This window comes from Lethenteron reissneri, unplaced genomic scaffold (genome assembly GCF_015708825.2).
Source record: "Lethenteron reissneri isolate LAM-NWPU_2019-01 unplaced genomic scaffold, ASM1570882v1 scaffold_115, whole genome shotgun sequence".
In the NCBI taxonomy this organism is placed as follows: Eukaryota; Metazoa; Chordata; class Hyperoartia; order Petromyzontiformes; family Petromyzontidae; genus Lethenteron; species Lethenteron reissneri.
The window spans coordinates 864000-880279 of NW_026890838.1; the positions used below are offsets into that span (position 1 = coordinate 864000).

Below are 16280 nucleotides of genomic sequence, written 5' to 3' on the forward strand. Positions count from 1 at the left end.
TTGTCGTGGTGGTTGTTGTTGTTGTTGTTTACCCAGGTAGAGCCTCGTTCCGTCTCTCTCTCATAGGAATATCAAATTAGTAGCACCGAGTATGGAATCGATGACCCGGTTGGAACATTACAACGCGGGGCCTAGCCATGCGGGGCCTTGCCTCCTGCCCTCGCCTTAATGCATTTGCTTTAATTCTCTGCTTAAGTTTAAATTGTCTTCATCTGGTTCACTACTTCATGGAACCTCCTTTGCCAGCATCAAAATATAATAAGAGGTTTTCCCCTTTTCTTGGCAGCAAAGCAGGTCTTAAGATGTTAAAACATCAAACTGAAACCTTTTGCAAGGAATTTTGATTAATCCTCTATTCAACCAGACTATATTCTATTAGAAGCTTACAGATCCTTAAGATATCAATATCGAATATAATCTCGAGTCTCTTTGGCAGGCGAGGCTGCATTGGTTCGGTCATGAATTCCGCATTCCCAGACACTGCATGCTCAAGCAGCTTTTGTTTCTCCAGATATTAGGGGCTGAACAGGCATGGCATTGTCTAGAGAAGAGATTGGAGGATGTGGAGGTGATCGGACCTGCCGATGACTTGTGCCAGGAGTGAAGATCGGCCTCTGTGGAGGAGGCCTGTGAGGTATGCTGCATGGCAGATAAGAGATATTTGCTTTGCGACAACGATGAGGTCGGAAGAGCAACGCCCACATGAATGTGGAACGCCGAGTTCCTAAAACCCAGCAAGACAGTGGGGAGTACAGCTGGTTCATCTGTCAGTCATCCCTTGACACCTGGATCATTCCCGTTACCTGCGGATAAGGAATCCACACTTACATGGCCTTAAATTGCACCTATCATGGCATTAGCACTGGGATAAGGTTACTTGCAATTCGTCATTAATGGTGAATGTTTTGTTTATATAATACTAGCAGAAGTACCCGGCTTTGCCCGGGTGAAAAATATATTTCTTAAAAACCTTACATATATATATACACACAGATACTAAGGTATTGTCAAAGCCCGGTGAGCCGTTTGTACATTTCTATACCAACAAATATATAAGAGGCTTGCACAAGTCCAAAAAGTTGTAGAAAGTGTGGGGTAAATAGTTGATGTAAATGGTTTCCAAAAATTGTGCCCCCCTCCCTCAAAAAATATCTTTACCCCTCGTAGGTATATCAGTCCCTCCAGAAAAACGCGATTATGCGATCGCAAGATTCCACGCAAAATCAGCCAAAGTCCGCATATTTATGCGGGGGGCGCGTTTTTTCAAATACGCCGCACTTTCGCCGCATAAATTGCAGATTTCCGCGCGCAAAATATGCGGGCTTGCATGATTTCATAATCCCCGCATTTTCGTTGCAAAAAGTCACATATATCTTAGCAGAAAGTTGAAAAATGTTGCGTTTACTTCACACAAGCGCAGCCATTTCCCCTGTTGCCATGGGAACGTTATGAAGTGACGTCACTCATTACGCAACATCATTGAAAAGCTGCATACCCCGCGATGCCAATGAAACCATGATGAAGAGTTTATACAACTTTACAGTTGTAAGATTGCACTTTTTTGTTAGTAGTATGTACATTTACATTACTGTAAGACTGTACTGTTACTGTATTGCTTACGTTACTGTGCACTGAAAACACTTATTTTAACAGAAGATGTCTGTTTTGTATAGCTACCTCTGTAAAACAGGAAGCACACATTTTATTTTTTAATATTTTATTTATTCATTTTTACAGAAGTTGTAGTATATTCATTTTGTAAAGCTACAGAACTTGTTCGACTCAATGTTTTGTAAGTTTGAGCCATCTGTTTGTTAAGGTCTGAAATAAAACAACATGAGAACTTAAATATTCCCAGCACTTTCTGTGATGTAGTATGCTTGCTTATCATAGGAAGAAATAAGAAATGACTCTTTACATTAAAGTAGTAGCCTAGTGAATAGGGTGTTGGGGGAATCACTTTTTTTTCTCTTTTTCATCAAACCGCAATTTTTGCAAGTTCCCGCAATTTTTGCAAGTTCCCGCAATTTAATCGCATAAAATTGCATAAATATCCCGCATATTCCATCGCATTTTTTAAGAAAACGTGCCGCATAATCAACGATTTTTGCCCTGCAACAATCACCAAAAAACTCCGCGTTTTTCTGGAGGGACTGGTATATATACTAACAACACCTTACATACAACAGAGGAAGTAGTATCTATTGACTCTGTAGTAGTATCTACTGACTGTACCGTAGTATCTACTGAGCCAGTAGTAGCTACTGACTGTGTAGTAGTATTTAGTGACTGTAGTAACTACTGACCATAGTAGTATTTACTGGGCCTAAAGTAGTATCTACCGACTATATAGTCGTAACGACTAACTGTATAGTATCTGCTGACTCTATAGTAGTATCCACTGACTATAGTCGTAACTACTAACTCTATAGGAGTATCTACTCTATAATAGTATCTACTGACTCTAGTAGCTACTCACCGTGGTAGTATGTACTGACTGTATAGTAGTATATACTGACTGTAGCAGTATTGACTGACTGTAGTGGTATATACTGTTTTAGTATATACTAACTCTATATAGCAGTATCTACCAACTCGATAGCAGTATCTACTATCACTACAGCAGGTGTATACCGACTGAGGTGGTACCTGCTATCACTACAGCAGTGCATACTGACTGGTGGTACCTGCTATGATTATAGCAGTGCATAGTGACTGGTGGTACCTGCTATGATTACAGCAGTGCATACTGCTGTGTTGGTACCTGCTATTATTACAGCAGTACATACTGTGTTGGTACCTGCTATGATTACAGCAGTGCATACTGACTGTGGTGGTATCTGCTATGATGAGAGGAGTATCTGCTATGATCACCACTCACCCTCACCACTCACGCTCACCACTCACCCTCACCACTCACTAATCACCACTCACAACCGCCCCTCACCACTCACCCTCACCACTCACCCTCACCACTCACCCTCACAACAACCACTCACCCTCACCGCTCACCCTTACCACTCACCCTCACCACTCATCCTCACCAATCACACCCTCACCAATCACCACTCACCCTCACTGCTCACCCTCACTGCTCACCCTCACCACTCACCCTCACCACTCATCCTCACAACAACCACTCACCCTCACCCCTCACCACTTACCACTCACCCTCACCACTCATCCTCACCAATCACACCCTCACCAATCACCACTCACCCTCACCACTCACGCTCCCCGCTCACCCGTCATGCTCACCACTCACCCTCACCACTCACCCTCACTAATCGCCACTCACAACCGCCACTCACAACCGCCACTCACCCTCACCACTCACCCTCACTACTCACCACTCATCTTCAACAATCACACCCTCACTAATCACCACTCACGCTCACCACTCACCCTCACCACTCACGCTCACCACTCACCATTACCACTCACCCTCACCACTCACTCTCACCACTCACCCTCACAACAACCACTCACCCTCACCACTCATCCTCATCAATCACACCCTCACCAATCACCACTCACCCTCACTGCTCACCCTCACCGCTCACCATTCACCCTCACCACTCACGCTCACCACTCACCCCTCACTAATCACCACTCACAACCGCCCCTCACCACTCACCCTCACCACTTACCCTCACCACTCACCCTCACTACTCACCACTCATCCTCACCAATCACACCCTCACAAATCACCACTCACCCCCACCACTCACGCTCACCACTCACTACTCACCACTCACCACTTACCCTCACCACTCACCCTCACTACTCACCACTCATCCTCACCAATCACACCCTCACAAATCACCACTCACCCCCACCACTCACGCTCACCACTCACTACTCACCACTCACCCTCACCACTGACCCTCACGCTCACCCTCACCACTCACTAATCACCACTCACAACCGCCACTCACCCTCACCACTCAACCTCACCACTCACTCTCACCACTCTCCCTCACCACTCACCCTCACCACTCACCCCCACCACTCACCCCCACCACTCGCGCTCACCACTCACTACTCACCCTCGCCACTCACCACTCACCCTCACCACTCACCCTCAACACTCACCCTCACCACTCACCCTATTCTCGTTTTTAAAAAACTTGCTTACGTGTCGCCAAGTATGCTTAACATTTCTTACAGACATACACATTCACTAATTTAGCTTTTGACATTACACATACAAAACGTCAGCTTGTACTACTGTCATGCTGGCAGGTACCACCACCACAGTGATGGTGAGTGGTGAGGGTGAGTGGTGAGGGTGAGTGGTGAGGGAGAGCGGTGAGTGGTGAGGGTGAGTGGTGTGTAGTGAGGGGTGAGGGTGAGTAGTGAAGAAGAGTGGTGAGGGTGTGTGGTGAGTGGTGAGGGTGAGTGGTCAGGGTGAGTGGAGAAGGTGAGTGGTGAGTGGTGAATGGTGAGGGTGAGTGGTGAGGGTGAGTGGTGAGAGTGGTGAAGGTGAGTGGGGAGTGCTGAGGGTGAGTGGAGAGGGTGAGTGGTGAGGGTGAGTGGTGAAGGTGAGTGGTTAAGGTGAGGGTGAGTGGTGAGGGAGAGTGGTGGTGGTGAGGGTGAGGATGGTTGGTGAGGGTGAGTGGTGAGCGTGAGTGGGGAGGGAAAGGGGTGAATGGTGAGGGTGAGTGGTGAGGGAGAGTGGTGAGGGTGAGTAGTGGTGGTGAGGGTGAGTGGTGAGGGTGATTAGTGAGTAGTGAGGGTGAATGGTGAGGGTGAGTGGTGAGCGTGAGTGGTGAGGAGTGAGGAAGAGTGGTGAGGAAGAGTGGTGAAGGTGAGTGGTGAGCGTGAGTGGTGAGGGAGAGGGGTGAGCATGAGTGGTGAGGGTGAGTGGTGAGGGTGAGTGGCAAGGGGTCTGTGGTGAGTGTGAGTGGTGAGTGATGAGTGGTGAGGTGGTGAGTGGTGAGGTCTTGAGTGTGAGTGGTGAGTGTGAGTGGTGAGGGTGAGTGGTGAGGATGAGTGGTGGTGGCGAGGGTGAGTGGTGAGGATGAGTGGTGGTGGTGAGGGCGAGGATGATTGGTGAGGGTGAGCGTGAGTGTTGAGGGTGAGTGGTGAGGGTGAGTGGTGAAGGGTCTGTGGTGAGTGTGAGTGGTGAGTGTGAGTGGCAAGGGGTCTGTGGTGAGTGAGTGGTGAGTGATGAGTGGTGAGCGGTGAGAGTGAGTGGTGAGGGTGAGTCGTGAAAGTGAGTGGTGAGAGTGAGTGGTGAGGGTGAGTGGTGAGGGTCAGTGGTGAGTGGTGAGAGGTGAGTGGTGAGGGTGAGTGTTGAGGGTGAGCGAGAGGGTGAGTGGTGGTGAGTGGTGGTGGTGACGGTGAGTGTTGAGGGTGAGTGGTGGTGGTGAGGGTGAGTGGTGAGGATGAGTGGTGGTGGCGAGGGTGAGTGGTGAGGATGAGTGGTGGTGGTGAGGGCGAGGATGATTGGTGAGGGTGAGCGTGAGTGTTGAGGGAGAAGGGTGAGTGGTGAGAGAGTGGTGAGGGAGAGTGGTGAGGGTGAGTAGTGGTGGTGAGGGTGAGTAGTGAGTAGTGAGGGTGAGTGAGTGGTGAGGGTGAGTGTGAGTGATTGTGAGTGGTGAGTGATAGTGAGTGGTGAGGGTGAGTGAGGGAGAGTGGTGAGGGAGTGGTGAGGGTGTATATATTTTTGCCTATGATGACAGCAGTATATGCTGACGTTATGTATGTTAAATGTAAAAGCTAAATGTGTGAATGTGTGTGTCTGTTGGCGACACGCAGTTTGTTAAAAAGGGAATAGGGCGATTCTAAAGTAATCTCCAACCCTCGATTCCTTCGCAACGATTGCAAAGAGTCGCTTCTTTTCGTGCTTGGGCTACATTTTAAATTACAGAGTTTTATTTTCATTGGTATGTTATGTTTTAAAGTTTTCAGGAGTTTTTAATTATATTTTTGCCCCGGTCAACGCCGGATATTTCCCATTCGTAGCAGTTTATATCAACTCTATAATCTACTTATATTAAACGGGATTAAGCCGATTCTAAAGGAGTCGACAACCTTCGTTTCCTTTGCGCGATTCAGAGAATCGATTCTTGGCGCGGTCGGTTTTAAATTACACAGTTGTATTTTCATTGGTATGTTATGTTTTAAAGTTTTCAAAAGATTTTAAATGTATTTTTCCCCCGGGCAACGCTGGGTATATCGAGTTTATAGCACAAAGTCTTTGCCTGACAAGTGTGGGGTGTCGAGGCCTAGTACCGTGCAGAGCCTCCGGCCTCGCCTAGATTGCCCACCCGGCCGAGGCTGGGTGCTGGGGCCGTTACCCCCCCCCCCACGCTACAATAATACTGTCTAATCGCTATAATTTTATTATCTACCGACCCTATAATAGTAATTGCACACATTGGGGTGGGGGGGGGAGTGAAGAGGACGTGAAACTTTGATGAATTTACCTCAGCGTCGTGTGTTAATGTGTGCGCATATTTTTAACGGGAATTTATAATGGCGTCCACCGCGAAGCGACGGCGTTTGCTGCCCGTTGCCAGGGGCCAACCGCCCGTTGCCAGGGGCAACCGCCTTCGCGCATGCGCAATGGCGTGCTTCGTCACATGCCGGTCGGCAATAATAAATAAATAAAGAGAAATCGCACTAAATCGATAATCCGTCCGATTTAAAGTTTAGAGACAAAAAATCGGAAATGCCTATGTTCACCGCGGGGCTGGGGGCGTGTCCAACGGCAAAATTTAATCTCGGCGAACCCCACGGTCGGAGAGCCAAATCCCCCGGAAGCGAGCGTACACAGACGGACGGACAGACAGACAGACAAAAAATGAATTATATAGGTTAGATGTTAATTATCTATGTTGAATGCATGTGTATTTAAGAGTTTGTCTTTGTGGGGAGCTGTGGTGCAGTTATTTCACTGCATTATAAACTCAACAATTAGTTTGATTATCGCCGACAGCAAACATGATTGATAAGTGAAAGCTGAACTTATTGTGGGCCTCTGCTATGTTGATTGATCTTAAATTAATTACATGGTGAAGTGAGGAAGCATTAATACTGAGCAGATGAAGGTGGCCAGGCATGGTTCTGGACACGCCACCAACTTTTTACCATACCAGTGTGTAACAGTGTCAAGTTTGTATTTGTAGTAAAGTATATTAACGATTGAACATGGAGGTTAAATCAAAACAATAGTTTATTTTAGTTTTCCTCTGGAACTTTTGTAAGATTGGATACAGGAAATTAACACAGCATATATGCAATTGAAGTTAGATCTGTTCATCCAAGCATTCAAGCAAATCTAAGACTGGCTTCACACCTCTAAGTTGCGATTGAACATTTATTTATTTATTTCTACATAAGACAAATCATGTTATTTTCAACAGCCTTTGCTATGTTTGCTGAATTTTGCTTTTATAAATATTTATTTTGCAGCCAGGCAGCCGAAATTGTGTTCTTGGTGTTTTGGGTTAATATTTATTTTGAAGCTACTAGTGCCTCCAGGCATTTATAACCATTTGCCCTCTCATTGTGTCCCTTCACAGCCCATGTGATGAATTGGGGAATATCTTGAATCTTCTTTCTTTTCTTTTTTTTCTTTCCTTCTTTCTCTTATATATAAAAGTCTACGCGCGCTCGCGCTTGCGGGGGATTTGGCTCTCGGACGGTGGGCTGAACGTAGAAAACAATTTGACAGGCGGCACGCCCGAAGCCCCGCGGTGGGAATAGGCTATTCCGTTTTCCAATCCGTTAACTTTAAAGTAGTTTAATTAACACATTTGTGCCATTTATATGATTAATTATTTACTTATTGCGCCACATCGACCGTACCAAGTGACGCTAATTGCTTGGGGGGGGGGGGGGGTGGACCCTGTCAAGTGGTGCGCGTTCACTCAAGCTCACGGGGACATTTTATTTTACGCGTTTAACAAGGAATAGATATACACATCACGCTGCCGATTTCTCTTCACAGTGTGATGTCCTCTTCCCCCCGCCACCCCAATGCGTGCAGTTACTGATACAGTCCTTAGATATTAATTTAATATTATTAAAGCTGTTACATAGTATTATTCTGGCGAGGGCAGGGGGGGGGGGGCGAGGGTAGTGGCCCAGCCCGCAGCCTGGCAATATCTCACCTCCGGCTTGCCAATCTGGCGAGGCCGCGGGCTCTGCACGGGACGAGGCGTTACTACGCCAATGTAAAGTACTATTTTATTCAATCTTTCGCTAAGAACTCAGGTTTATTGCTTTCTATTATTAAACAAATTTATTTACAAACATTACAATGATAATGTTTGTGTACACATAACAACTCGGCTTCATTCTTTACTATTATGAAACTAAGGAGTTGCTTAATACTCTATTACTATTATAATGTTCGTGTGCAGAAACTACATGCGTGTGCCTAAAGTCGATGTCTGTGTGTGTGAGTCCATTTGTGTTTGTGTGCGTGTAAGTCGATGGGTTTCTATGTGTGTGGGTCCATGTCTGTGTGTAAGTCCATGTGTGTGTCTGTCTTTTTCAAACGGACAACGCCTCGTTTGTGTGTACGTACAATTGTTTGTGTGTGTGTGTGTCAGTCCATTTGTGTGCATATCTGTCGCTATGTGTGTTTTAGTCCACATGTGTGTGTAAGTCCATACATGTGTGTTTCACTCGATGCGTGTGTGTAAGTCAATGCGTGCGTGTGAGTCGATGTGTGTGCATGGCTCCATCTGAGTGTGTAAGTCAATGTGCGTTTGTGTGTCTATGTGTGTCAGTCGATGCGTGTGTGTTAATGTCTGTGTGTCACAGTCCATATGTCTATGGGTGTGTAGGGAAATGTGTGTGTCAGTCTATGTAAGTTTGTATAAGTCCATGTGTGTGTGTCTTAGTCGATGTGTGTGTAAGTACATGTGTGTTTACATCTATTTGTTTGTGAGTCCACGTATGTCTGTGTGTGAGTCAATGTGTGTGAGTCACTGTATGTGTGTACGTCGATATATGTGTAACTCCATGTGTGTGTATCTAAAGTGCATATCTATGCGTGTGTGAGTCCATATGTGTGTGTGTCAGTCCATGGGCGTCTGTGTTAGTCGCTTTGTGTGCATGGCTCCATGTCAGTCTGTAAGTCCATTTCTTCGCGTGTCTGTAGGTCCATGTGTGCGTGTGAGTGAATGTATGTGCTTTATGGACCTGCTCAAGGCCTATGATACCATCAGTAGGCCTGGCCTCTGGGTTGTTCTTCATGCTTTCGGAGTCCCTCAAACTTTGCTCACGATCCTTAAGGACCTTCATGTTGGTGAGCGGCCCCGTGTCAAACTACGTGGCCGTCAGTCAGAGCCATCCCCTCTACACCTTGGAGTGTGACAGGAATGTCCTCTGGCTCCACATTATTTAACATATATTTTTACCACGTAGTTCGTGAAGACTTCAATGATTGTTCCCGAGGAATTACCATATGTTACAGATACAATGGGAGGTTGATCGATGCCCGGGTGCAGTCAAGGGATGCCTCCCTATTGCTCAACCATGTTATGTATGCCTATGCTCTGGTGATTGCTGCCCACTGCGGCTGAACCTGGAGCTTGCCACTAAGAGGTGCGGCCTTACCATTAGCCCCACCAAAACTAAGCACCTGCCTGGGTATTTTGTACCATCGAACAATCCACCCCCACAACTCACAATTGGTGATGCGGCAGTTGTGGAGAGATTGCCGAGATTCCAATACCTGCCCAGTGTGCTCATGACCGGCTCCGGTTTAACAGCAGAGGTCTCACTCCAAATCAGTGGAGTGGCATTATCTTTTCATCAGTTGCGTAATGCTGTGTGGAAGCTACCCGGTCTTTCGCTCCGCATGAAGCTCCAGGTCTTCTCGGCCATGGTAATTCCCTCCCTTCTCTACGTTTGCGAAACATGCACCCCCCTAATGGAACGTCTTCGCCAGTTAAAAACATTTAGGCTGGCCTGCTAACGATCCTTTCCTGGATTTAACCATATATGTGTGTGTGTGCGTCTAAGTTGATGTGTTTCTACGTGTGTGGGTCAATGTATGTGTGTAAGTCCATGTGTGTATCTTCCTTTTTCTCCCGAGCAATGCCGGGTACTTACCGCTGTATATGAATAAATATAGATGTGTAAGTCATGTGTGACTGTGTATATATTCATTCCTCTGTCTCTATACTGACATAGATGGTTTGCATATGTTTTCTGTCTGCAGCTAACGCTTGTTCTGATGCTTCCTCTGCAGAATTGGTCTGATGGAGCAAAGTCACTCAGCGCAGCTCGGTACAAAAAGACAACAATAGGACCAGTGTGCATACATCATGGATTGTCTTGGAAATTTGACACAGCACCCGAAAACGCACACAGAAGAGAAACCCTTCAAGTGCACTGTGTGTGAGAAGGCATTTACATGGTCATCAAATCTTAAAAGACACCAGAGAACTCACACAGGAGAGAAACCCTTCAAGTGCACTGTGTGCGAGAAGGCATTTCCACAGTCATCATATCTTGCAATACACCAGAGAACACACATAGGAGAGAAACCCTTCAAGTGCACTGTGTGTGAGAAGGCATTTTCAGATTCATATGCCCTTAAAAGACACCAGAGAATACACACAGGAGAGAAAGCCTTCAGGTGCACCCTTTGTAGGAAGGCGTTTTCAGAAAAATCACATCTTAAAATACACCAGAGAACACATACGGGAGAGAAACCCTTCAGGTGCGCTCTGTGCGGAAAGCCCTTTGCAGTGTCATCACAACTTAAAGTACACCAGACAACACACACAGGAGAGAAACATTTCAAGTGCACTGTGTGTGAGAAGGCATTTTCAGATTCATTTGCTCTTAAAAGACATCAGAAAATACACACAGGAGAGAAACCTTTCAAGAGCAGTGTGTGTGGGAAGGAATTTTCAAGTTCATCTGATCTTAAGATCCACCAGAGAACACACACTGGAGAGAAACATTTCAAGTGCACTGTGTGTGAGAAGGCATTTTCACAGTCATCAAATCTTAAAAAACACCAGAGAACGCACACAGGAGAGAAACCCTTCAAGTGCACTGTGTGTGGGAAGGCGTTTACACGGTCATCATATCTTAAACAACACCAGAGAAGGCACATAGGAGAGAAACCCTTCAAGTGCACTCTGTGCGGGAAGGCATTTTTAGATTCATATGCCCTTAAAAGACACCAGAGAATACACACAGGAGAGAAAGCCTTCAGGTGCACCCTTTGCAGGAAGGCGTTTTCAGATTCATCACATCTTAAAATACACCAGAGAACACACACGGGAGAGAAACCCTTCAGATGTGCTCTGTGCGGGAAGCCCTTTGCAGTGTCATCACAACTTAAAGTACACCAGAGAACACACACAGGAGAGAAACATTTCAAGTGCACTGTGTGTGAGAAGGCATTTTCAGATTCATTTGCTCTTAAAAGACATCAGAAAATACACACAGCAGAGAAACCTTTCAAGAGCAGTGTGTGTGGGAAGGAATTTTCAAGTTCATCTGATCTTAAGATCCACCAGAGAACACACACGGGAGAGAAACATTTAAAGTGCACTGTGTGTGAGAAGGCATTTTCACAGTCATCAAATCTTAAAAAACACCAGAGAACGCACACAGGAGAGAAACCCTTCAAGTGCACTGTGTGCGGGAAGGCGTTTACACGGTCATCATATCTTAAACAACACCAGAGAAGGCACATAGGAGAGAAACCCTTCAAGTGCACTCTGTGTGGGAAGGCATTTTCAGATTCATATGCCCTTAAAAGACACAAGAGAATACACACAGGAGAGAAAGCCTTCAGGTGCACCCTTTGCAGGAAGGCGTTTGCAGATTCATCACATCTTAAAATACACCAGAGAACACACACGGGAGAGAAACCCTTCAGATGTGCTCTGTGCGGGAAGTCCTTTGCAGTGTCATCACAACTTAAAGTACACCAGAGAAGGCACGCAGGAGAGAAACCCTTCAAGTGCACTGTGTGCAGGAAGGCGTTTACACGGTCATCACATCTTAAAATACACCAGAGAAGGCACGCAGGAGAGAAACCCTTCAAGTGCACTCTGTGTGGGAAGGCATTTGCACAGTCATCAGATCTTCATAGACACCAGAGAACACACAGGCATCAGAAGATCCCCAAGAAGTGTAGTCTGAAATCGACTTGTGAAAGTCAAAGTGCTGCAATGAGCCTATCCTTCCTGAAAAAAGAACCAGAAGTAAATTCCAGCCCTGACACTATGAAATGTATCAAGGTGAAATGTGAAGAGGTGACAGTGAAGAGCGAAGAAGTGAAGGTAAAATGTGAAGATGAAGATTCAACTCTAAAATCGGACCTTAACATCAATGGATGCAACGTGAAGCAGGAGGAAAATTCTGACTGTGAGGCAGAGCGAGGCAACTCTCAGCAGTTTGTGGAAGTGGAGGTGTGGGTCGACTTCTTAGACAATACGAAATCAAATGGAGACCCTGTAGATGTTTAAGCTTGAGACAATGAAGCTCCAATAGATGCACCTTTGTCACAGGCCTTTAACGAAAATAACGCTAAGTTAAACACTCAATTCCTCGGTTCAACCTGCATTGTAAGAGCGGTTAGTATTTGCGGACCTTTGGGTTGGGTAGATCTCTAACTAGGAGTGAGAGCCAATAAGCCCAAGCATTCACTATGTTATAATAATATTAGCATTTTTATGGTGCTTGCTTAATCACCTCAGCAACTCGGAGTTTTGTATCATATCTCATCACAACCACTCGAAGAGCACGCCTTTTGGCGTCCTCTGGTCGAATACTGTTTGAGACTAGGCTCGAAAGAAAGCTGTCTCTGGTGTGAACCAATCAGTTCCAAAGACAACGCATTTCTTATCAGAGTATGTTTTTGGTTTGCACTCTGACCACAAGTATGGTGGTTAATGCAGACTTAATTCATTATAAAAGGTTTCAGTTTGGTGTTTTAACATCTGCATATATGCCTTTCCTAAAAATTATATTAAGAATGATTCTGCCTATTTTTTAAAAAATAATTTTGATCGGGATGTAGCGCTGGAGCATGGAAAGGGTGAGTCGTCGTCGTCCCCCCCGCTGCCTCCTGCCTTGCCACACAAAAGAAAGCTGGAAGATAATTACTCACAAGCCTGTTTGGGAAGTCATAATGTAATATAAAAAACTGCAAACCCAAGGGGGGGCTAATGAGATTCTGCAGGAAATCCCCAGTTGACTTCAAGAGAAGGCTACCATAAAGGAAACAACGGACAATAAAACAAACATAAGACGGCAACAGCAGGGGTCACGAACCTCCCTTGGACAGCAAAATCCACCCCAGGGCAGTTAATCATTATGAACTGATGGGTTTTTAAGATACAGCAGTAAAGTTTGAACCTTAGCTGTATCTTCAACCTTAATATATCAAAATATAACTTGAGAATAAGAATCACGGATCCCTGGTGATACAGACGGGGAACAAAGTTTAATAAAACCCTCGGAATATCTTTGGTAACAACTATAGTATACCACAAATCTCGGTTAAGCATGAACCAAATAATTATTATTGAAGTATTAGATCTAGGGTCATTCATAAGATATACAATGCGAAATATGTCAATCACACACGACCAAGATAATATGTATTCCACGGAATCAGAACCTCACCAACAACCTTCGTCTTCCAGTAGCTAATAGCACATGGTAGCAGTAAATTATGTATGCAGGGGGGTGCCTCCCCCTAATATGTGAAATACCACCCAAGAATTCAAAACCATGACGCGAGTGCTGTGAACGCTGCTCAAAACGTACTTCGAGTCACTTGCAGAGTCAAAACTGTGGAAAGTGGTACGGTACCAAGCTATAAGAGGTGAATAAAAAAAAAATGTACTTCCAACCCGTGATGAGAGGATGGAATACATGGCGACAGCAAGCACACCCTTGCAGGTCACGACTTCAAAAGCCACAGCGCCCCTTTTTGAGAGAGACTGCAAGTCTGATGCAAAAACATTTTTACACTTCCAACCCGTGATGAGAGCGTGGGGGACGCTGCCCAAAACGTGAACAGAAACATGGCGGTAATAAAGACATCCGGACAACAAACAGCTCGAGCGATGTCAAAAGGAAACCAGCTGCACCTTTATGAAAATAAAGTGCCTGAGGTGGAAAAATGCAGATATAAACAAGAATGCAAGAACATAAATCAGTACTCCTCAAAGAATTACCAAACTAACTGTCGAGAAGTCCGGGACCATCAAGCACATCACCGATGAATGCTCCATCCATGCACATCCTGGCGGTATCGCTGAAATCCACACTGTCAACCACATTTTTGGACTCCATGAACCTTTGCATTCATTTATGACGATCATTAAAAGTATCAACTGTTGCTTTTCAGAATGCCATATGAAAGAAAAAGAAGTACTGCGAGTGGCAGGCTCCAGGGATTGTCCTCGCGACTGGAAAATCGATAGGGAGTTCTGCATCGGCAGATGCCACGCATCACGGATAGTGTTTTTTTGCGTCATTGAGATGTTGCCAGCCAAGGCAAAAAGACAACATACACCCACACACACAACGCGCATATTTGTACCAATAATATTGTTCCAAAAAGTTACCTTTGTGTTTCGAAAAGGGTTGCCATCCCAAGGTGGTGCGTTAACTATTAGTTGATCATGAAAAGCATTGTTCTGTCCCTTGAGTTACATGAATACGTTCATTTAGAAGTATTTGTCATTTGTTTTCATTAATTGCATAACCTTACCAATGAATTCATTGATGACACACTAAACATCTGTCAGCATCTATGTTACGAATCTACACACAGGAATACTATTGTGTTGAGATTTTTTTTTATCACAATCTTTCCTGCGAATGCATTGATGTCCCATTAGCCAATTTATGAGCATTTGTTAGCCAAACAGGCACACTAGCACTCACACTTTTTTCAGGACATTTCGTTAATTGCATAATCTTACCAATGAATTCATTGATTTATACTTTTGCCATGGGGCACATGTTTCTTTAGCATGTTTCGCATGAATATTGTAATTTTTTAACGGACTTTTCCTATCGCCGTGTATGGTCGCGCTCCTTGGGGGAGTTAGGAATTAGCCGATTGTTCTATTACTCCGTTTTAACAAACGTAACCATTGACAGTTGATTGTACGGATCAATGATTAGGACATCTTCATTAGTACGGTGTTGACAATTCCGATCACAAGTATGTTCACATATCTGAGTGTTTTTAGATATTAAAGTTTCTTAACATAGATAACATAGAGGAGTCTGAGTGGTTTCTTTATTACGTTCATACATGATCATCTTAATTATAAGAGATCTGAATTCTGAGACCTGATAGAATTACACTAAAACATAACCAGTAAAAGTTAAAGCGAGAATCATTGTATTATCACGATTGGTAATACACCCATGACAACGAAGATAATCCTAATTGGTATAATTGCATACATTTTCAGAATTTCATAAAATTACACATTTTCCATTGTATTATCACGATTGGTAATACATCCCTAGATAACTAAGCCGAGCCTAATTTAAATAAGCATAAAGAAATGAAATGTCTTTTTTTTTCAAGACTATATGCAACAAGCACTGCTGCCCCTGTGTGGCATAAGGTGGACCTGCACCAGCCTGCATGTGGGTATGAGTCTGTTGGTAGGGGGCGATGATTGATGTGTAATCTCAGTTGTGTAATTTGTGGGTAATGTTTCGAATTTGCCAAATTTTAACCACAACGCCAGCATGCATTCGCATACACGTTTTGAATGACAATTGTTTGTTTTAGAATCAGCTGTTAAGAAGACTGTGCATATTTGTAATTCATGTTCCTGGACTAACCAGGGATGCCTGTCGGATTTTAACCTTGAAACTGCCACAAAAAGAGTGCACCACCACTTGGCTTCCCTCAATCTGAGTGCTGCAGGTGTAGGCCTCATCCGACAGAGATCAACTTGTCAATACGATATAACGTGATGAAGTACATTTCAGTGCAGTAATTACATTTTGTCAATATCGATCATTTAGAATGATAATTTAATGAATACTTGTCTGATTTTGTGCATACCTGTAACATTTTGTCGATAAAGGTCAAACATGGAATACGTGATTGTGAGGAGAAAGTGTGAGAGCTGTTGTTCTTGTGATACGGGTCAACTGGTATTTTTCGTGATTCAGGAAGCATCTGCCTCTGGAACAAGTCATTGTCTTTCAAATAAGGAACATTCGCATCATTCATCAGTTACAAGGCGTACCACTTAATAGTTACGTATACCGGATACATTCTCCACCACACGAATTAAAATTTT

General features: G+C 44.6%; 1 protein-coding gene across 1 annotated transcript in view; it reads left to right on the forward strand.

Annotated features, from left to right (window-relative positions):
* Positions 1-16074, forward strand: part of LOC133361625 (zinc finger protein 271-like) — a 40613-nt gene extending 24539 nt beyond the window's left edge. Inside the window, exon 4 of the mRNA XM_061580604.1 lies at positions 10340-16074. Within this exon, the coding sequence (XP_061436588.1) occupies positions 10340-12458 (2119 nt within the window). The 3' untranslated portion in view covers positions 12459-16074. The remainder of the gene's footprint in view (positions 1-10339) is intronic.
* Positions 16075-16280: the final 206 nt, after the last annotated feature.